The sequence below is a fragment of the Microcaecilia unicolor genome, chromosome 7, assembly GCF_901765095.1.
Source record: "Microcaecilia unicolor chromosome 7, aMicUni1.1, whole genome shotgun sequence".
NCBI classification, from domain to species: Eukaryota; Metazoa; Chordata; class Amphibia; order Gymnophiona; family Siphonopidae; genus Microcaecilia; species Microcaecilia unicolor.
The window spans coordinates 239,969,999-239,993,389 of record NC_044037.1 but is presented as its reverse complement, the minus strand read 5'-3'; the positions used below and the strand labels follow the sequence as shown (position 1 = coordinate 239,993,389).

Sequence of the window (23,391 nt, the reverse complement as noted above, 5' to 3'; positions counted from 1 at the left end):
CCATACCATCTCATTCTCTGACAGGTCACCTGCATTTAAGCTCAATTTGTGCACTAAAACTCATGTCTGCCATTTATGCATATAAGTGTACACTTATGTACCTAACTGCTATTCTGTAATTACATGCTCAGATATCTTAGTGTGTAATTGTGAGGCGGTGCATAGGGAAGGGTTATGGGTGTGTCATTGCTATGGCCGACATTTACACAGGCTGCTTACAGATTATTATAAGTTACATGCATAAATGCACATTTAGGTTCATCCGTGTATGCCAACCATAGACCTGACAAACATGCACACCTAGATTTAGGTGACCAGTGCTGATTTACACTAGTACTCTATAAGAGCGCTTATGTGTGTAAGCCCCCGAGGAAATCTGCCTTCATGGTGAGTGGAGTCACCTGACCATTAAAACGATATGGAATGAGAATACTGGCAAACGCAGCTCCACCACATAGTGCAAGAACCAGTGACAAATGCTAGTGGTGCAGAAATTTGGCATAAAAGAATAGTCGAGGTCTTAAAGCTAGAAAAGACCTGAAAGAGATGTTAGTGTTCACCAGATGGTAATTTCAGGATTATATAACTCCTATACTGTTTGAAAAGACTGTGTGCCAGTGTTTGTTCTCCATCTGTTATTCATGTTTCATAAGCTATTTGTCTGAAATGGCTGAATTGGCAAATCAAAGCAACTATACGTTTATAAAGTCATTCCTACTAAGTTTATGAAGTCACTGCTGTTTGTACGTGGTCACATACACAGGGCCGCTGAGAGCCTGAGCCGGGCACAGGTCAGGGCCGCTGCGCCCCCCCCCCCCCCCCGATTATCGCCGCTCCCACCCCCTCCCCCCAGGATTGCCACTGCCACAACTGAGGTACCTTGGGGCTGGCGGGGAATCCAGCACTGCTCTTTACTCCATGCCTGCCCCTGCTTTTTTCTCTCATCTCACATGCTCAGGTTCAAAACTGAGCATGCGCCTGAGGGGGAAAAGCAGCTGCTCGGAAAGACGGAAGACGCGAGCAAATAGCAGCGCTGGAGGGAGGCCCAGCGCTGGAGTTTTCTCTCTCCTGCTCCTGTCGGGACCCAATCACTCGGGGACAGTCAGGAGCAGGAGAAAGAGAGAGAGAGAGACCCTTGCGCCAGGCCCCCTCTTGGAGGCCGGGCCCGGGGAATTTTGCCCCCCCCCCCCTCTCGGCAGCCCTGCACATACATGCATAAATGACCTCTTATTAAATAGAGTCTGGCATAAAAGAATGCACCATAACATGATGGGGAATGCCTTGATCGTGGTTGTGCACTGGGATGAAGTTGGCACATACATACATATATTAAGAAATACCTACATTTACACCAGTGGTCATGGTTATTGCATTCTCTGCTGCACAAGCTAGCATTTTATAAAGACAAGTGGGTGCCTTCTTGTCTTTATAAATACTGCCTATGATGGTGCTGTGTTAGAAAAATGACCCTCATTATCTCTACTCTTTTGAGTATTCAAATGGATATACAGTGAAGAAATAGCCTAACAGTTAGAGTAATGGGTTAGCCCCAGCCGCAGCTCCTTGTCATCTTACTTAGGGGTCCTTTCACTAAGGCACGCTAACAGATTTAGCGCATGGTAAAAGCTATGCAGCCCATTATCACCTTAATTCTATATATGGCACTCAAAATTATGTGTGCAAATTTAGGAGCACAGTTTAATTGACAAATGAGCCAATTAGCACTGATAATATGGTGCTAATTGGCGTTAATTTAAATTTACATGTGCATCTTTAGGCATCAGGATATGCGCATAAATTTTATTCACAGATCAGAAAAGGAAGCACAGCTGTCTGAGAGGCATGGATGGATCAGGGGAGTTCCTGGAATTTGAGCACAGTATAACAGAATAAGGGAGATCCACACCTAATATAGGTGCGAGGATTTATACCAGATTTCAGTTGGCGTGCATCCTTGTGCTCAAAATTAGGCTCGGATCCCAGCACCAACCCCCAGAATCTATATAGCATGCCTAGAGATCTGCGCTGCAATCCAGGCGGATTCTATAACAATGTGTATAACTTAATTGGCTTAATAAGCTAATTAGCATTGAAAACAGCTCTTAACAAGCAACATTGAGCACTAATTGGCAAAAAACAGAATTTAAGCGCACAACTCCCTAAGCATATTCTATAATGCACTGCACCTAAATTCTAATGCATAAAAAGAGGTGTGGTTATAGGCGTTCTGAAATTTTGCATGTCATAGGTTATAAATGTGGCCCTCTGTGCCTAAATCTACATGCCAGGATTTATGCCATATTTCATTGTTTCATTGGTGTAAATGGACACACCTAGTTTTAGGCGCCAATATATCAACTAATATCAACTAATATACTAATTTCTATATACTGTGCCTAAATCTAGATGCCACTTATAGAATACACTTAGTTGCACTGTTTTCCATGCAGTTTTTTAGGCGTCATATGTAGAATCCACCCCAAATGTTATTCTATAAACAGCACCCACCTCTGAGTGCCATTTATCGAATAACAGTGCTAATCTTTAATCAGGTGCCCAAAGGTGGGCACCATTTGTAGAATTTAGTCCGATATTCCTATGGGCTGCATGGCATTAGCACACCTTAGTAGAAGGATCCCTTATCTTCCATTGCTTCAGGTACACATTCAGACTGTGAACCATCCCAGAACAGAAAAAGTGCCCATCGAACCTGAATGTACACCACTTCTGATATCTTTTGGGCTTGCAGGGGCTATATAAGAAATTTAAATAAATATTTTCTTTTTTCCCTAAAGTTAATGTTCTTCACAAAAATGGGAAAATATGAGAAGTTTTCTTTGTCACACATTATGAAATACAGACATACTGGAGGAACTATTTTTGAAGAAGAAAATTGCTAAAAGACTTAAGAAGATTTTGTTAAACTTATGATTTAATCATAGGCAAGGGAGTAGGAATCCTTCAGTTTGGAAGCAACTTTTGAGCTCTCAGAGAATGTTTACCCACAAAGACTGAGCTCTTTTCCCTCCTTTTATTTAGGAGAGTAACTGTTGCATTACAGTGCTCACAAAGATGCAGATAGTAAATATTGGGGTCCTTTCACTAAGGTGCAATGGAAAATGGCCTGTGCTGGTGTAGACGTGAATTAGATGCTTGCAGGTCCAATTTTCAGCGCACTTGCAAAAAAGTCCTTTTTTTTTTGGTCAAAATGGATGTGCGGCAAAATGAAAATTGACGCACATCCATTTTGGGCCTGAGATTTTACTGCCACCCACTGACTTACGTGTTAACCGGGCAGTAATCGTCAACGCGTGTACAATGCCGATTATCACCTGATTCCATGTGATGGAAAATTTTTCGGCGCGCGTAGCAGATGTGAATAAAAAATGAAATGACCGCCCAGGCCACACGGTAGCCGGGCAGTAGTTCACAATTGACGTGTGTAGGACATGTGTATGCGCCTACGTGGCTTAGTAAAAAAAAAGCCCCATAGTTTTGAATGTTACAGTGAAATGTGCACTGTTTTCACTTTGTATGGGTTCACTCTATACATTACTTGAAATGAATTGGCAAATCTGTGTTTCTGGCAGAGTTTTGTTAGATGGTAGAACTGGTCCTATGTATTGAAAAATGAAATAGGTAAGTACACACTTAGAGAGAAAATCTTATTTTTAGAACTTGGAGCTGATGCTTTTGTCAGCTACCTAATGATACCATACCATTGTGTCAAAATCCACCTCTGCATCTACAAGAGCTTTAGAGATTTGAGCAGCCTGCTGAAAGTGAACATTGTCTGAAAAACAACATAAAAAAACAAAGAATGAAAGATGTATCAGATGTACAACTTTCTCAAGAACAAAAAGCATGGTTCTATAGAAATGCTAATATAACTTACATTAGACGAGACTCTACAATCTAAAGAGTCGATGGACATGGTGAACCGTATTAAAGTATTGTATCACATGGGCATAGCACAACACTAATTCACAACAGTGTGGTCTCACTTTAGCACTGCATGAGGTTTTATTCTGACAAGTTAACCATTGGACGAAGAGGGACCCCATGCTATGCATTTCTTTGAAAATGTGACTGGACACAGGACTGGGACTTAAATCTTAGCAGGTAACTTCAAAGCAGGTGCAAATATGACCGTAGGAATGTATACATGTGGCTTTAAAATGAAATCCTCATGTGCGTTCCCCCTGCCCCAGTTTAAATACACACATTTGACCACTGGTAAAAAGACACATGTTGCGACCAAAGCAAACCTTTACTCTCAATTGGGGGGGGGGGGGGGCAATTTTCAGTGGATTTTTTCCATCAGTAAACAGCTGTTATCACAAGGAAAAAACAAAACTTGAAAAATTACATTTAATTCATTTCTTGAATTAAATGTAATTTTTCAACTTTTGTTTTTCTTTACATCCCCTAACTTTCTTGACAGTGCTAAGAATTCAAACTGCAGCTATAGGTTTACGATGCCCCTGGAATCCCTTTAAATCCAACCACATATCAGTTAATGTAACAGTAGACATACTGTTGCATGAGAATGACTGAACGCTAGTGTATTAGTGGTAGCTGACTAGTGAGGCAAAGTCAATATTGAATTGTTATCATCATTCATTAAACGTACGCAGTTCTGTTTTTTAGTCAGGTATCCAAACCAACTCTCATTCAGTCTCCTCCCTACTTCCCCCCAACTGCTCTCTGGGGCCCCTTGAGGCATTTCTTGTCCAGGATTCCCCTTCCCACTGCAAAGCTCTGCCTGTAAAAGGGCTTGATTTATCATTGATTGCCTCCTATTTTGCATACATTAGTGAACTCTTGAAAACATAAGACCCTTTAGTTGCACAGCTAGGAATGCTGGGCTTCTGATGGCTCCAACTTGGGTCACCTAATATGCTAAAGATGACTCGCTCGCAACTGAATCCCTGTCACAATATTTAAAAGCACAAGTGTATTAACCCTATGACAGAGGAACAGCTTTGATGTAAACATTAGGCTTACTGGCATACTGGCAAGCCTGCTACTGAGGGCAAGGGGAAGTATGCATAGAAATACAATCTGTAGTTTGTCTCGGCTCCTAGCCCATGATGGAAGAGACTTAAGATCTTCTTAAAGGCTTGTACCACAGATGGTTATATTCAGTATTTATAAAGATAATTACTCTATATCTCCAAATGGATACATTTATCCACATGGCGAAATGTACATTGTGAGACTGTTACACTTTCATTTTCAAATGGAACCGGTATGCCACTAATTCACAGCAAGAGATTATGGCAAGAAAGCAGGATATTACAAAAAAGAAAAAAGAAAAGAAAAACTACTGCAAAAGTCAATGCACAGAGGCCACTCATCATACCAAGTATATAAAGGAAAGACTTAAACTCATATAAATTCAAAGTTTTAGTAAAATACTAAAACCTTCCATTCCGATGAAGGCCTTATTGTTTGACCGAAACTTTGGTGATTATATGAATTAAAATCTTTTTCTTACATATTGGGTATGATAAGTGACTTTGAAAATTATGCGCTAAAAAAGTGGATCCATGAGGAACAAGTCACGTGGACGAATATGTCTGAAGGTTTTGATGCACAGGTATAGATAAGTTCTTATGTATCTTGTATTCTTAAGGGCACCTCATGGACTCAATATCAGGCCTAGTTTTTAAGGAAGATAGAAGGATGCTGTTCTAGTTTTATTCTTATCTCTTAGTTCACCTTTACTGTTGTCTCATTAACAGTTTGTGCCTGGGTCTTCTTCCCTTTACTTTCATCCCCTTGGTGCACTAATCACAAAGTTCAGCCCTTTTTGTCTGGCATTGTCACCTGAATGTCCTATTGCTACCTTGGCATGACCAAAACAGAACTTCCTATCTTTCCTTCCAAACCTAGCTTCCTCTTTTCTCCCTCTCCCTATCTGTGGACAACACTCTCATCCTCCTAATTACTTAACCTGCAACTCCCTAACTCTGTAAACACCCAAATGCTGATTAAACATGTTGGGCCCAATATTTCAAAGCATGTATCCATGTAGCAGCCCCTGCTACCCAGATAAATGTTGTTGCAACACATGGAGGGGCATTTTCGATATAACATCTAAGTCCAACTTTGGGCATTTTGCTAAAAACTTCCAAAATTCAAGTGGGGAATATAGCCATTTTCAAAACATAAAAACGTCTTTTTTTTAATGGCTATTTGCTAGATGCTTTTGTGCTCTGTGTGTTTATATTTTTGGTCCATTTTTGAAAAAAAAAAAAAACATCTAAGTGAAAAATACACAAAATCAAGAAATTAGGATGTAGGAGGAGCCAGCATTCTTAGTAGACTAGCCACTCAGGAGAGCAATGCGGCACCCTAGGGGGCACTGCAGTGGACTTAAATGCACCTAGGTACACATCTCACCACTGCTCCCTTATCTTGTCTGCTGGGCCACCTAAAACCCACTACCCACAAGTGTACACCACTACCATAGTCCTTATGGTTTAAGGGGACACCTATATGTGAGTTCAGTAGGTTTCTGGTGAGTTTTGGAAGTTTCAGTTTCCATCACAACAAGTAGGGTGAGGTATGGGCCTGTGTCCACCTGTCTACAGTACACTGCACCCACCACTAGGCTACTCCAAGGACCTGCATGCTGCTCTAATGGACCTATCATCTGAGGCAGGAATAGAGGCTGGTAAGTAATGTTTTAAATCACATTTTGGGGGTGGGGTGGGACAGGGTCAGTGACCACTGGTGGAGTAAGGGGAGGTCATCCCTAATTTCCTCCAGTGGTCATCTGGTCATTTAGGGCACCTTTTTGAGCCTTTTTTCATTATAAAAACAGGCCTAGCTCAAAACGTCTTCATTTTAATCCTGGATGGTTTTGTTTTGTTCCATTATGTCTGAAAAATGTCCAAGTATTAGGAACGCCCAGATCCCGCCCTTAACATGCCCATGACATGCCCCCTTGTGATTTTGGTTTAGAAAATACCAGTTTGGACGTTTTTGGGAGAATAGCATCCAAATGTAGATTTATGCCATGTTTTGGGCGCTTTTCTCTTTTGAAAATGAGCCCCATAGTCAGCCACTCGATCTGGATAGTGTTGCTGAATATCTTTATAAGTTTCTTTAGTGCTGAGATGGTCTAGGAGCAGAGATGCAATTTATCCAGACAGTTGCAATTTTTAGGGCCACTATCCAGTTATTTATCCGGATGAATTAGGTCAGCAAAAACGATTTCCCAAGGACCATCTGGATAAACAATCCAGATAGTGGTGGAAGCAACTCACCCACTCTATCCAGATATTTAGGAGGACACAATCTGGATCCTGCTGCAAAATATCAGGATATTTGTGATCATCTCAGGGGAAAAATTACTAAAGTAACGGATCCAAAATGTTGAGAATGGAGACTTTTTTTCATGCCACAGGTCCATAAAAAGTCTGCAAAAGTTACATGTTTGTACATTTGTAACTTTTTTTCATTTTTTTCACATAAAAGCATGTAATACAAATTGTTTGCTCTAACTGATTCATTAAGACCTCATTTTTTGTTTCTGATGACTTTAGACACCTTTTCTAAGAAACGGTCATATTTTTGTACAGGGTGGCTTGTATTTAACAAAAACACTGATGGCCATGGGCTCAGTATTACCCTGGTCATTCCTTTCTCTATAACATCATCGACTTTTAACCTTTCGTTTGTGAACACATCAACAAAACCCTTATTGAGTCTCAAAACTCATGCATAGATTACTGCAATGTGTCCCTGAGGGTCTCCACTGAACTTCTATTCCCACTATAATCTATCCAGAATTCAGCTTCAGTCTTATTATGATCAAGTAACAGCTCTTCCCAAATCCCTATTTTGCTCCTCATCTGCTCCTACATAGTAATTCCTAATCTCTACAAATCCACAATTTACCCCAAAATGAACTGAAAATGTTCCTATTTTACATTCCTGACTTGTTGAGGTTCCTTCTTTAATCATAATCTTGATGATTCTATGCATACTACGATAAATGTGCCTAAGCCTCCGTTTACCTTGTTGGTGTGTCTTAACTAGATTATAAACTCTAATGAGCAACTGCTGTCTAGTATGTACAGCACTGCAGATGCTAATGGTGCTGTTGCAAAGATAAGTAGTAATAGTAATAAAAAATAAAATTACTTATGAGGTACATGTGGTACAAATACCCACATATTCTGCAACTATGTAAGTTATTTGAAAATTGCCACTTCATGTGTCTGCATCACTCAATGTGTACAAATTACAGACTGATTAATTGATGTCATATTATGAAGAACCAGGCATCAATTTTACTTCACAGAGTTTAAATACTTATCTGGGGACATGAAATTCTTATCACTATTAATGAATTTGAACAATGACCCTCATAGATAATTTAAAATCTAACATATTTTCACAGGATAGAAGAGCAAGCTTTAGTAGAAAAAAAATCTTCTCAAATACAGCGTTTGGCAGTCACACTTTTGTTTTGTCAGCAGTGACAGTGAAAACCTGTCTGCAAAACTGAAGTCTAATTAGCTGAAGCTCACCATCTGCTGTTCCATGAATGAGGAGGTATTGAACTTTCTTGAAATTTTTAGCTCTGGCCATGACAGTTGAACTCTGTAATTAAGAAGTGAAAATTCAATAGATCATCTGTCAAAAACTGATTTTCTCTCTCCATTTTATCAAGTTTGTCAAGTACAATGCATCAAATTAGAGAGCTACTTTCCAACCACCAAACATTTAGATGTGCAGCCTGTCTCCTTATATAAGAGCAAGCAGTCCTGTTTGATTAATTTAGCTTCATTTCCTCCTGCACAATAATGAACATCTATCGTTTCTCCTAAAAATGTAACTGAGATAATTACAGAGGTTCAACCAAAAAATATGTCAATTAATAATAATGAAATCCCTTATTTAAATAGCGTGTTATATATAGCTCTCAAGATGGAGGACATTTCAGTCATTGCTCAACAGTGACATCTGCTGACTGGGTTAAGAAAGCATTTGAAATAAGTTCTGGAAGGAACCAGGTCTCAGGCAGAGGACTGTAAGCAATTCTTATGTAGCTGGAAGAAGGCTAAGAGGTTAAACATTTAGTAAAAACCCAAGGAGCCATTTTGAAGGCTCAGAGCACCACAGCCCAGTTAGGAACACACAAAGTTTATGAACTGTGGAGAGTCAGACTACATCACAGTAATCAATATATATAACATGTAATATCTATATAAATAAAATCACCCCTCAAACGTTCTGAAGCTGAAATCCCCCCTCAAACGTTCTGAAGCTCACTCCCTGGCAGTGAAGCACTGAACTCCTGTACTGTTCATAGGCTAGGCTATCACCCTCACTCATAGACCCGCCCTCAGCCATGCCCCATCTGCACATAAAAAGCAACCTCAACGTTCTAAGGCTCACTTTGTGGCTTCAGAGTTCGTAAGTTCGAAGCTCTGTAACCACATTTAGTAACCATCTATCTGTGCCCCGCCTTCACGTCACAACGTTATGACGTCGAGGGCGGGTCATAATGAACACAAGTACACGAAGGTAGGAAGCCCATTCTGTCATCTCTCTTTCCACTCCCCAACGCAGCCGTCATTCCCATACAATGTAAACAAAGCAACATCGACACTACCTACGCGTTGCCCCCCCTCCAAAATCCAACCCCCCCTGTCTTACTCTCAGAAATGCCCCAGCACGTCACCCCCCTCCAAAAATGACAAACCACTCCCATCTGTCTCTCAGCCATGCCTCCACCCACGCAACGGCCCTCCCCTCCCTGACATAGGCCCCACCCATCCCCCTATGTGCACGGTCGCCCCCCTCCAAAATCACTAGCCCCCATCTGCCCAGCAGGAAATGAGGGCGGGACCAGACAGTCAGGGCACAGAGCTCATAGCGAACACAACGGAAGGCAGCAGAATCTCCAAACTACCTTGCCCTTCAGTTCTGCCGCTGCGGCTGGGACCCCAGTAAGATGAGGGGAGGGTAGTAGAGGGGGGATGCCGATTTTGGAGGGGGGAAAGACATGCACGTCCGCGGGATAGGCGGGGCCTATGTCGGGCATCGGAGGACCTTGCTAGCGCCCGTTTCATTGCTGCCAGAAACGGGCCTTCATTACTAGTATACAAATAAGTTATTCTACATCTATCAGATATTTTCACTAAGGGAAAAGCTCATGTACAAGCAAACAAATGCTGGGGGGGGGGGGGGTGGTGAGAGGGGGAACCAGGAATCTCAAGACCCAGCTGTCAGATATATCATTTTTGTCTAGATTACCACTGTTCCAAAGTTTTTGATATGACATCTAAAGAGCATATTTGCAAGTGCTACCATGCATTAAAGGGAATGGTTCTAAGGGAACAATGCACCATTTTGCACAAACAATGCATACTAAGTGGCAAAATCATGTGTTATTTGTCCTTAACTTTCATTTTGACAGTGCAATGTGAACTGAATAAAACTGGAATACAAATCGAATAATATAGCTTATATTTAACTTCACAAGCTGCTTTATTTATAAAACAATAATGTCAGCTTTGAACTGGCATTATCTTTCCTCCCATGGAGCATCAGATGCAAACTTGTGGCCTGATGCTCTGGTGGTGGTGGTGGGGGGGGGGGGGGGCGGGAATGGGACTCTTATACGGGCTGTGAAATAAAACCAAGGAATCGCCACCCCTCACCCATAAATCCATAGATCTGAGCCCCTTCAACATCCCCCTACTACTACTACTATTATTTAGCATTTCTATAGCGCTACAAGGCGTACGCAGCGTTGCACAGACATAGAAGAAAGACACCCAAACCATAGATTGTAGACCCCCTGATCCCCAAATTCCTCCTCCCTCCAGCAAGTACCATGGCTTTCCAAGTTCTAGTAAGTAGGCAGGCATGACCCCCAGTTGCGACTGTCCTTTCAAAGTCCTATCTTCAAAATGGTGCTGGTCAACCGTTAGTGGTAGTCTTGCCACTAAATAATCCTATGGGTCAAGAAAAGCTTTACTATGGGCATCACTTAGTAATTTTTAGAGTGATCCATCTTTCTCTGTATTGTCCATAAATTGATACTTATCTGTTTGATAGCAAGAAGGGCATAGGAAGAGTGCAGCATAGTGTGCTAGAGAAAAAGGAAGAAGAGAGTTTAAGGGGAGAGAATGTAAGTTGGAGGATTGCAGAGAAAAGGGAGAGTACAATGGGATGGCAGCAACAGGGACTGAATGCAAGAATGCAGAGAAGAGGGAAACTTTGATGCCTGCACCCACAGATACAACCCAGCCCAGACATATACACACGTCACACACACACAAACACCCATAGTTCCCTTACACACACATGTAGCCCCTCCACCTCCTGATATCCCACCCACAGATAAACAGCTAAACCTCTCCACAGACGGACACAGTGTACTAATGATATACACAACAACACCCACTCATCCACATTCCCATACTTCACATGCACAATCTGTCACTACTTACACCCTCTATCCCCTACCTATCCCCTTGCTAATGAGACCCACTTAGGCAGTTCTGATTGTGTCCCCCATAAAGACATGCTTGAGTCTGTCAATAGAAGAAAGGGGAAGTCACTATTGCTCCTGTCAGCTCTGAGTTCAAAATGATGCTAGGAACCATTAGCAGTAGTTCTGTGGTACTACCATTTGAGGTCAAATGGCTATATCAAGGTCTTTGTCCTTATATGGTGGCTTAACCCTACTGTAAGGTTACTGCTAGGGATTGCCAGCTCCATTATGAACCTGGTGCCAGCAGGGCCAGGAGTGATTGGAGAAAGCTCCAGCCCTAGACCCTTAGACCACCAGGGACTGACTGAGATAGGATGAAGAGAGGGCATACAATGGGGATGAGGGTCTCTGGGGAGAGTCCAGGGGTGCATACGAGGGGAGTTGGGATACATATATGCAGTGTGTTATTTAGGGAAGAGGTCTTGGGAAGGTGGGGTATCTTCAGGGAGACATCAACAGAAAGGATAGAGGACCCCTAGAACAATCTATTTGTTCAGTTCAAGCCACTTTAAGAAAGGCTTCTCAAGAACATCAGATCACATTGGTGACCTCATACTCCCAAGCAGCAGAATAACACAGCTTGTGAATTTGATAAGAAGTTGCATTATTTGTTTACCGCAGGTCGCAGGAGTCACTAAACTATGGTACTGAGCTACCAAAGGAGAGCGACTCCCGCAGTAAACTAAGCTGCAGTAAAATAGTGATAAAATGCCATATTTTACCGCAGCTTACTAGCTTCCCCCTTAAATGTGGGTAGCTGTTCAATCTAACTTAAGGGCCTAAATATGTGGCTGAAAATTCTACTTAATAGCATAAAATATAGGGTACTAAATTTAGACTTGCTATTCATTTACCTAGATTTAGGTACCTAGGTTAGGTTCCTAGTGCTGAAAATCAACAATCTAACTCTGTCCCCAATATCACCCATTTTTAGGCTCTTAAATTTGGACACTCGGGCCTTGTTAGCTTATAAAGGGGCTGACTCCCAAAGTTAGGGATCTGCACCCTTTGAAACATGACTCTATAATGACTACAAATCACAACATTGAAAAAAATGGAGACAGCATTGAAACATAAATCAAATCCAGAACTTAAAAAGGTAGACTACCTATTTTACCTCATAATTTGCAAGATTATCTTCTGGTGTTGGGAGACCCATATATCGTTCTGTGTATATTGAATCTGTTAGAAAAAGATATATATAATATGCATTATAATACTTGAGATGGACCAAGAACTAGGTCTATTTTTACATTCAGGAGTCCATTTATTACACTGTGAAAGATACCAGCTGGCCGATGCTCAAAACCTAACTTAAAGGCGATTAGCGATGGCATTAGTTGCCGCAAATACTCGAATGGTTTCAGTGTGGAAACAGGGCGGGGTGCCACCCATGTTGATGATGGTGCCCGGAGCAGGAGGGAGTATGCATCTCATAAGTACATAAGTATTGCCATACTGGGAAAGACCAAAGGTTCATTAAGCCCAGCATCCTGTTTCCAACAGTGGCTAATCCAGGTCGCAAATACGTAGGAAGATCCCAAAAAAGTACAAAACATTCTATACTGCTTATCCGAGAAATAGTGCATTTTCCCCCAAGTCCATTTAATAATGGTCTATGGACTTTTTCTTTAGGAAGCCATCCAAACCTTTTTTAAACTCCGCTAAGTTAACTGCCTTTACCACATTTTCTGGCAACGAATTCCAGAGTTTAATTGCACTTTGAGTGAAGAAATATTTTCTCTGATTTGTTTTAAATTTGCTACATTGTAGCTTCAACACATGCCCCCTAGTCCCAGTATTTTTGGAAAGCATAAACAGACGTACCCATTCCACTCCACTCATTATTTTATAGACCTCTATCATATCTCCCCTCAGTCGCCTTTTCTTCAAGCTGAAGAGCCCTAGCTGCTTTAGCCTTTCCTCATAGGGAAGTCGTCCCATCCCCTTTATCATTTTTGTCGCACTTCTTTGCACCTTTTCTAATTCCACTAAATCTCTTTTGAGATACGGTGACCAGAAGTATGAAGGATGAAAGAGTCAGTGGGGTAGGCCACCAGGGCTTTTTCTAAATTTTGGGGGGTGGGGAGTCAGGGGTCTACTGAACCACCAGGGCCTTTTGTGAAGGGCTGGGAGGGACCACCAATCATTTTTTTCCCCAAGGTTAGAGAGGTTGGTTGTTCACGGGGATTGGCCCGATGTTCGGGCGGGGGTGATGCTCGGCCGGGCCCGGAACAGGGGTGGGGTTATTGATAGAGAAGGGGTTTAGGTCAGGTAAGGAACCGTGGCATGCTTTTTCTTAAAAGTCAGCACTCAGCCACTGACAGGAAAATTAGCGTAGAGTAGTGAGCAGCTAATTATTGAGCATGCCGCGGCAATTTTGCCGCACTAGGTAGAATTTGATTCAACTGCAAACCTTTGAGCATTGGCCTGCAGGTGAGCGAGCGAGTGAGATACATTATATGAAAACTGATTCACAATTATTTTTAATGAACGATGCTAACAAAATTGTCAAACGTACTGAAAAGCACAATTACTATGTACACCTGAAGGCTGAGCAAATTAAAAGACATTCATATTTCCACTCAGAATTTTATATTATGCATCATTTTTAAAAATAACATACCATTTGGAAATGCTGTGATTTTGCTGGCAATTCCAGGAAAATAAAATTGAATTGAAAGAATGTAATGGATGGATCTGCAAAGGAAATCTGCTTGTTACGCTTCCTGGAAAGCAAGCGCATAGAATGGAGGAGCAAGCCATGAAGCCAGTGGTTACAGCTGCAGGCTGAGAATCAAGGAAACCTATTATAGAGTTTAAAGTCACTTCCCCTGCTGATGCTCCTTGAGATCTGGAACAAGTCACTGCACCTGCCATTGTCCCCAGTACAACGTTAAGGTACAATGTACTAACATGGTAACCAGTTAATGTATATTAATGCAACTGCAGGCATATTGAATAAAAATGCCTCATCATTCTCAGTGGGAACTATTCACCTACTTTGTACATAACTCGAAAGAACACATTAAAACAAATAGGAGGAAATATTTTTTCACTCAACAAATAGTTAAGCTCTGAAACTCTTTGCCGGAGGAGGTGGAAAGGTTTAAAAAAGGGTTGGACAAATTCCGGGAGGAAAAGTCAATAGTCTGCTATTGAGACTGACATGGGAACCAACTGCTTGACCTGGGATCTGTAGTATGGACTGTTGCCACGATTTGGGTTTCTGCCAGGTATTTGTGACCTGGCTTGGCCACTGTTTGGAAAACAGGATACTGGGTTAGATGGACCATTGGTCTGACCCAGTATGGCTACTCATGTTCACATGTTAATGTGCATTAATGCATATTACCTCAATTACAGATTTTAATTCTACAATCAGTTGGGCTTTCAAGAATACTCACAATGAATAAGCAGAGATGCCAGAAAGGTGACTTTTTGGACAATCCTGGTTTTGAACTTACATCCAAAAAGCAGCGTGATATCTGTGGCTCTTGATTCTACCCATTGAAATCAGTGCTGCAGGTCCCATAATGCATCAGGATAAAGTTGTCTGAAATCCGACTGGTTTAAAATCTCCCTTTTACAACTGGGTACCTTGGTAGTTCTGAATATGAATGAGATCAATTTCTATATACTGAATCTCCAGTGCATGCGGATTGATTTCATGCATATCCATTGTGGATATTCTGAAAACCAACTGGCTGTGAGGTGTGCACTGCACAGGATGGATTTGAGAAACCCTGCTGTAGAGATATCTGCCTACCCTAACTGTTAAGTATAAATTAAACCCACATAAATGAAGCTTTAGATTTAGAGAAATCAGCAGGTTGAGGTTTGCCCTCAGTCACAATGGGGGAAGTTATCAAAGTGCGGTAAAAGGTGGGCTTTTACCACATCTAGAATTATTATGGGAGTCACCAACCTGCAGTATCTCAGTATCACAGGCTGCTGATTCCCATGGGAAAAAAATAATGCTGCTTGTGAGTCACCTTGCAAGCAGTGTTATTGTTTCATCCAGGAGCACTGGGCTACCAAGCTGTGGCTAATGCTACTGGGCTGTCTCTTAAAGGGGAAGACACCCCCTCCAGGCAAAAAGCCCCTCTTGGACTTTCTCCCAACCAGCCCCTCCAAACCCAAGGGCCTTTCCTAGTGGCCAATCCCCCCTCACATGCAATATCCTCTCCCCCTTCTGAACCCCAGGCCCCCTCCCCAAGTCACCCCTCCAAAACCTACTTTACAGTAAATTCCAGGTATCTAGTGGTGCAAGCAGCAGCTATCCCTAGTTGCTCCTGCCCTCACTGGCACCTTTTCCAAAATGGTGCCAGTGACAACTAGTGGTAGTTTTGCAGTTCTACTGCTAAGGGACATATTTCCATATGCCCTGTAAGGTAAGACCCAAAGGGAGGCTACAGGAGAGGTTACTACCAGGAGCAGAATCAGGTAGGTGAAGGGACAATTGAGTGTGGGGAGATCGGCCACTAAGGGGGGTCCTTAGAATTTGCAGAGGCTGGTTAGGCAGGCACAGTAGGGTTGATGATAGAGGGAAACCCAAGAGGGGTTTTCTGCCTGGTATGGGGGAAGGTACACCAGCCATATCTTTTAATAACAAATGCTGGCCCTTTTAAGATTCAAGCTCAGTAGCATCAGGCTGCAGTTTGCACACCACAAAGCCACAATATAGCATTTACATATCAATGGGATGCTTTACATACATTTGCATTTCATTACTATGCAACATAAGGGGGTCTTTTATAAAGGCGAGGTAGAATTTTTAGCACGTGCTAATGATTAGCGTGCTCTAAAAACGCTAGTGCGCCTTTGAAAATGGACCCCAAGGTGACCTATTTATTGCTGTGTTTGGCACTGAAGCCAGAGTTAGAGCCCTTTAACACGGGATGGTGCCCTAACCCATGCTTAATACTGCAATGCCATCTGACAGTTTATTTATTAATTTGGAGTTTGCTCACACTGATTTCGGTAGTAGCTCAAGGTGAGTTACATTCAGGTACACTAGGTATATTCCTGTTCCAGGAGAACTCCAAGTCTGGAATTGAGGTAATGGAGAGTTAAATGACTTGTCCAAGATCATATGGTGCAGCAGGGGAATTTGGACCAAGCACCGCTGGTTGTCAAGCTCAGCGCTCTAGGTATCAGCTCTTGTCAGAAATTAGGTTTGAATAGAGAGAGAGGGGACTAAAATTCAACAAAGATCCATTAGAATCAATATTAGCAATGGATTCTACGTCAGTGTAAAAGATATTATATACCCTGTCCTATATCAAGAGTAGGGGCTGGAAAGCTCGTAGTATGAAAAATCTTATAAAAAGTTTTAGCAGAAGCAGCTTGGAGAAAAGTCAAAATTTGGACATATACAATCTATGGAAATCTATTTGCCAATCTTGCTAACCAAAACTCTAAACCATGTCAGGAGAAGAAAATTACCCATATAAAGTTCATATTCAAGTCATCACACATACTTTTCAGACAAAATTCTACCTGCTGAAAAAGCAGGCACTAGAGTCCACATGTATTGTGCATTTTTGGAATTTTTCAAAGCAAAACTATGCACAATTTCAATTTTTGAAAGGGTGCACAGTCCATGATTTAAAAAAAAAACAAATACATACCATAATATTGCCAGCGTGAAACAGGTGCTACAGCGATTCCACACTTAAACACTCCACTATCACTTCCAAGCACCATTGAAGTTACGTATCCACCATAGGACTAAAGGGAAGTAATCAGATGATGTCCATGAGAAAAAAGAGTAGTAAAACTTTCACTCTCAGCTTGTATGTATCTACCTACTCACTAATGCCCTTTTCTCTTCCTGAATAAGCAAGTTAATAAAGTCATGTCAGAATACTGACATAGTTAAAACGCTACCCCACAGTAGATTACTGAATATTTTAAGCTATTTTTTTCTGTCACTTTTATTATCTGCTTTTGTCTCACCTAGAATGTAAACTGCACTGAACCCTGGAAAGGGGATATTAGCGGTATTCAAGAATACAATGGAATCAGGGGTGTAGCCAGACCTTGTGGTGGGAGGGGGCCAGAGACCAAGGTGGGGGCACATTTTGGTTTGCTGCCCTCCGCCGCCCCCACCCGCCCTGCCACTCCCCTCCCCCACTGCTGTAGCAAATACCTTGGCTGGTGGGGGTCCCCAACCCCTGCCAGCTGAAGCCTTCTCCTGCACCGGTCTTTGGCGCCGCCGCATTGCCTGCGCTGCTCTCTCTCCCCCCTCACGTTCTGCATGGTCCTTTTAGTGAAACTGCTCAGTTTCACTAACAGGAGTGTACAGGATGTGAGGAGGAGGAGAGAGCAGGGCAGGCAATGCAGTAGCGCTGGACAAGGCTTCAGCTGGTGAGGTTTGGGGACCCCCACCAGAAAAACCTGTGGCCCAGAGGAAATTTGGTTGGGGGACCCAGGCCCCCCTGGCCCCATGTAGCTATGCCACTGAATTGGATTAAATTTAACTTTGAACATCTTGTGTGTGTGTGTGTGTATGTGTGTTGGGGGGGGGGGGGGGGCGGGGAGTCATGCCACAGAGGGTTTTGTGCAGGGGTATCTGCCATGGGAGGGATCAGAGGTTGTGGGAATCTGCTGAGGGTGGAGACCAGGACACTGGGAATGATTGTTTTATTCACCTGCCCCTTTAAATAATTCCCCAGGAGCATCGGTAGCTTGATGCTCCCAGGGAGTAAAAATAACACCAGCTCAAAGCATACATTAATTTGCAAGGAATAATGTAGCTCGCTTGGTTGAATACACTTACTGTGGCAGCTACTAACTTGACTCCTGCATTAGATTAGCGTGCTGTTAAATGTGTTATTTTACCACTGCTCAGTCAACAGTCTATTATGACTTCTACCTCTAGTATCATCCATTATCCTTTCCTTAATGTTTTTAGTTTCATGTATTAATCCAATGGTCTCTAATGTTTCTCAAACCTCACACTAACACTATTTGCTTTTGTCTCACCTAGAATGTAAACCGCACTGAACCCTGGAAAGGGGATATTAGTGGTATACAAGAATTGATTTGAATTGAATTGAACTACTTCTGACACATCCTGAAAATATGGTGTGGATAAGACATCAAACACAAATGTTCTTAAGGGACATAGATATAGACAGACCACTGACAATCTCAAATACCTTCTTTCTTTTTGGAAAATAAGCTTAATAAGGTATAATATATTCTTAAGTGCATCTTATCCTCCATTTCTCCCAGCAAGGAGTCTCTGGGGTCCTTTTACTAAGGTGCACTGAAAATGGCCTGCGGTAGTGCAGGCGCAGGTTTTGGGCACACAGGCCATTTTAAAAATTTTCGATGAAAATGGACATGCAGCAAAATGAAAATTGCTGCGTGTCCATTTTGGGTCATTGACCTAGCAGTAAAGTCTTATGCGGTAACCAGGCGGTAATGACCTATGCAGCCCAAATGCCACTTGGCACGTGTCCGATATGCACGGCAGAAAATAAAAAATATTTTTTGGCCGTGCGTATTGGACATACGCCAAAAATGAAATTACTGCAAGAGCCACGCGGTAGCCATGCGGTAACTTCATTCTGGCGCGCGTTGGGCACACCTAGATGCTTTCACAGCTTAGTAAAAGGGCCCCTCTATTTTTTTTTCTAATGAGACTGTTATTTAAGATAGACAGATATGGTACTTGTATTCTGCCAACTCAAGTGAAGGTTCAAAGCAGATCACAAAATACTGTGAATGACTCACAGAAGATCAAAATAAAAACTTTCTGAACAGGTAAGTCTTTAAATTTCTCCTAAAAGAATAGTAGGAAAATGAAAATTTCAAATCAGTTGGGAGGCACTGCCATATCTGAATCGCCTTATAAAAGGAAACCTCCAGTGCTCTCCTATATCAAACTCCCAAAGAGGGGGGAGAAATAGAGCAAACGTCTGCAACCTGAGAAAATGACAGTTAGGGCCTTGTTTACTAAGCTGCGCTATAGGCATGCTAGCATTTTTAGCATGAGCTAAAAATTACCACACGCTAAACGCTAGAGACACTCATGGTTGTCTCTAGCATTTAGTGCGTGCTAAAATCGTTAGCGCACTTTAGTAAACAGGGCCCAAATTAGGTAAATACTCTGAAGTGGAACCATAAAATATTTTAAATACTAAGCAGGTAAGCTTGTAAATGATATGAGCTTGTATAGGCAGCTAATGAAGTTTAATCAATGAAGGGGTCACTCTATCAAATTTCTTTAGACAATAAATCAATCTTACAGCCGTATTCTGAAGAGTTTGAATTTTGAATAATTTCATCGTGAGAGAACTGTATAGATTGTTAAAATAATCTAATGAACATAAAACTAAAACCTGAACTAATATAACAAAATGTTTTTTCCAAAAACAGATCCCAATTGTAGAAAGCTGACAAAGTTTTTAAAAAGCAAAGCGTACCACATGATTAAATTGATCAAAAGAAAAAGTGGTGTCTAATTAAAAAACAAGAACTTTAGAAGATTTAGCAACATTTAGGGGGGGGGGGGGTCTTTTACTAAGGTGCACTAGCATTTTTAGCTCATGCTAAAAATCAGCTGGCCCTAAATGCCGAGACACCCATTATGGGCATCTCAGTGTTTAGAGCCAGCTGATTTTTAGCACGAGCTAAAAATGCTAGTGCACCTTAGTAAAAGACCCCCTTAGTGTCAAACCACCCAATAATGTTAGCTGTTCAATGAGTATAATGGGTCATTCTGTTACAGCAGTAATTTACTTTTGTCTTTATTAAGTTTAAAACCATGCATATGATTAAACAGTTCAACTGTGTTAAGCCTTACCTGAGTAGTCAGGATCAACAGGAACCAGAAAAGGCATATCACCAGCATAAGAATAAAATTTGGCATTCAGAGATATAAATGCTTTATTGGATAAAAGTTAAAAACACGCGACACAGAGCCGTGTTTCGGCGAAAAAACGCCTGCTTCAGGAGTCTGTTTGTTGTGTAAGCCGATGTATAAAACACCATAAGCAAGGCAGCCAAATCAAGCCTTTAGAAAGCCTATTGACAGATTGAGGTGCCAAGCTTAAGCTTAAAAAAACAAAGCTGGAAAAGCAAACAACCGCACTGGTGCTGAGTAAAAAACGCTGAGGCAGCAATTTGGCTACCTTGCTTATGGTATTTCATACATTGGCTTACACAACAAACAGACTCCTGAAGCAGGCGTTTTTTCACCAAAACATGGCTCTGTGTTGAGTATTTTAACTTTTATCCAATAAAGCATTTTGATTACTCGCCTCCACGGGGTTTTGGAAGTGTCGTGTTGATCTTGCTACTTTTTTGCTATTTATACACTTTTTTTCCACGTAGCTGATCTAGTTTCTCCACTTTTGTTGGTTTTTGTTTATTCAGAGATATAAACCAGATTCAAAAGAAGACATATACACATATTAAAAAGTATGGGGTCAAAGGGGGAGTCCAGCTCTCTGATAAATTGTCAGCCATCTTTATAAACCCTATGAAATAAGAATTCATCAAACCACTTCAAAACATAACCTGAAATACCAATTCAACTTAGTTTATAAAGAGAGGCATGTTCGATATGACATCTAAGTCCGATTTTGGACGTTTTGCAAAAAACATCCAGAATCTGAATAGCAAAGGAGGTCATTTTCAAACAAGAAAAATGTCTTATTTTTGTTTTCAAAAATTGAAGGTTTTGTGATTTGGACATTTTATGTTGTGGTCCATTTTCGAAAAAAAAAAAAAAAAAGTCCAAGTGCAAAACACAGCCATTGGGATGTAGGAGGCACCAGCATTTTTAGTACACTGGTCCCCCTGACATCCCAAGAAAGCAATAGGGCACCCTAGGGGGCACTGCAGTGGACTTTATAAAATGCTCCCAGGTACACATCTGACCATTGCTCCTTTACCTTGTCTGCTAAGCCCCCAAAAAACCCACCCCAAAACCCACTACCCCAACTGTACACCACTACCATAGCCCTTATGGGTGAAGGGGGCACCTATATGTGGGTACAGTGAGTTTCTTATCTGTTCACTTCTCCACTACTGCCAACTCCAGACTTCGTGCCTTCTGTCTCGCTGCACCCTATGCCTGGAATAAACTTCCTGAGCCCCTACGTCTTGCCCCATCCTTGGCCACCTTTAAATCTAGACTGAAAGCCCACCTCTTTAACATTGCTTTTGACTCGTAACCACTTGTAACCACTCACCTCCACCTACCCTCCTCTCTTCCTTCCCGTTCACATTAATTGATTTGATTTGCTTACTTTATTTATTTTTTTTGTCTATTAGATTGTAAGCTCTTTGAGCAGGGACTGTCTTTCTTCTATGTTTGTGCAGCGCTGCGTACACCTTGTAGCGCTATAGAAATGCTAAATAGTAGTAGTAGTAGTAGTTTTGGAGGGCTCACAGTTTCCTCCACAAGTTTAACAGGTAGGAGGAGGTATGGGCCTGGGTCCACCTGTCTGCAGTGCACTGCACCCAACACTAGACTACTCCAGGGACCTGCATGCTGTTCCAATGGATCTGAGCATAACATTTGAGGCCCCCTTGATATTTGGATGCACTTCTGTCGGACTTCAAAGAAAAATGTCTAAAAATAGGTTTTGAAAATACTGATTTGGATATTTTTTTGTGAGAAAAACATCCAAATGCTGCTTTATGCCACTTTTTAGACGTTTTTCTCTTTTGAAAATGAGCCCGATTGTAGACTATTATGATGTACTGTTTGAAAGGCAGCCGTGAGATTAAATTGTAGCAATAACAAAGATATCCCCTTAGACAAAGAGATTTTAGCATCAGTTACTAAATAAAGCAATGTTGATTCGGTGCTATGGTGAGCCCTGTACCAAACTGACATGCGCTAAGACAGTGATGGAACTCTAAATAATTGGTTTAAAACTCTGCTACAATGGCTTCAGACATTTTAGCCAGTTTAGGAATGCTGGCTATAGGTCTGGAATTTGCTGGTTGACTACGATCTGTATTTACGTTTTTAAAACGGGGTCATATCATGGGTTATAGGAAAATTTTTGTACAATTCCATAGTTCAATTTGTTTATGAACCTGGACCCCATTAGTCCTCCTCCCTCTCCCTAGTCCCTCTTTTTCCTTTCTTTTTTTTATTTTATTTTATTATTTATTCATTTAACCAATCTTTACAAGAGATATCTTGCTTAGGAAAGTATCAATTAATTAAGAATTTTTAAAAAGAAAAAGTAAATAAAATGTACAATTTCATAGGTTACTAGATACTCAAGTCCATAAATGGAGATCCAAGATTTTGGAAAATCTAAGGGAGAAAATAACATGATAGGAACTATGTGAGAGGAAATTTCTTTCTCTGCTAAAAAGTTGTACAATTTCATTAATGCTTCTCCATTTTGGCTGAGGCTATAAGTGATGATACATGCTCAGGTTCAGTAAATACATATTTCTTCCCCCAAGCCTTACTATGCACTTGCAGGGGTATCTTAAAAAGAAGATACCCCCCCAGGTGCAAAATTTCAGTCCTAAGGAGCAAAAATTGTTTCCTCCATCACCGTGTCTCTTTAGAGACATCAGGAAATAACATTACTCAAACCTAGAAAGAATTTCTCCTTATTCCGGAAAAACAATCGGAAAATCCAATTTTTGTCAGGTAATAATGCGAAAGTCACCACCAAAGTAGCGGCTGTCGCTAACTCAGTGTCAGAAGTCTCAAGCAAAAGAGAAACATCAATCGGTTTTTCAGTCTCTTGATTCAAGTTCTTCTCTGGGATGTAGTATACTTGAGAAAAAGGTGGAAAATCCTTTTCTGAAATGTTCAAAACTTCACGGAAATAACGTTTTAATATCTCTAGAGGAAGAACATTTTGTATTCTGGG

At 41.4% G+C, this 23,391-nt stretch overlaps 1 protein-coding gene across 1 annotated transcript in view; it reads right to left on the bottom strand.

Moving 5' to 3' along the window:
- Positions 1-23,391, bottom strand: part of DPP4 (dipeptidyl peptidase 4) — a 187,345-nt gene that overhangs the window by 3,424 nt on the left and 160,530 nt on the right. Inside the window, 4 exon segments of the mRNA XM_030209009.1 lie at positions 3,720-3,793; positions 8,547-8,619; positions 12,642-12,706; positions 17,158-17,257. Of these exon segments, the coding sequence (XP_030064869.1) occupies positions 3,720-3,793; positions 8,547-8,619; positions 12,642-12,706; positions 17,158-17,257 (312 nt within the window).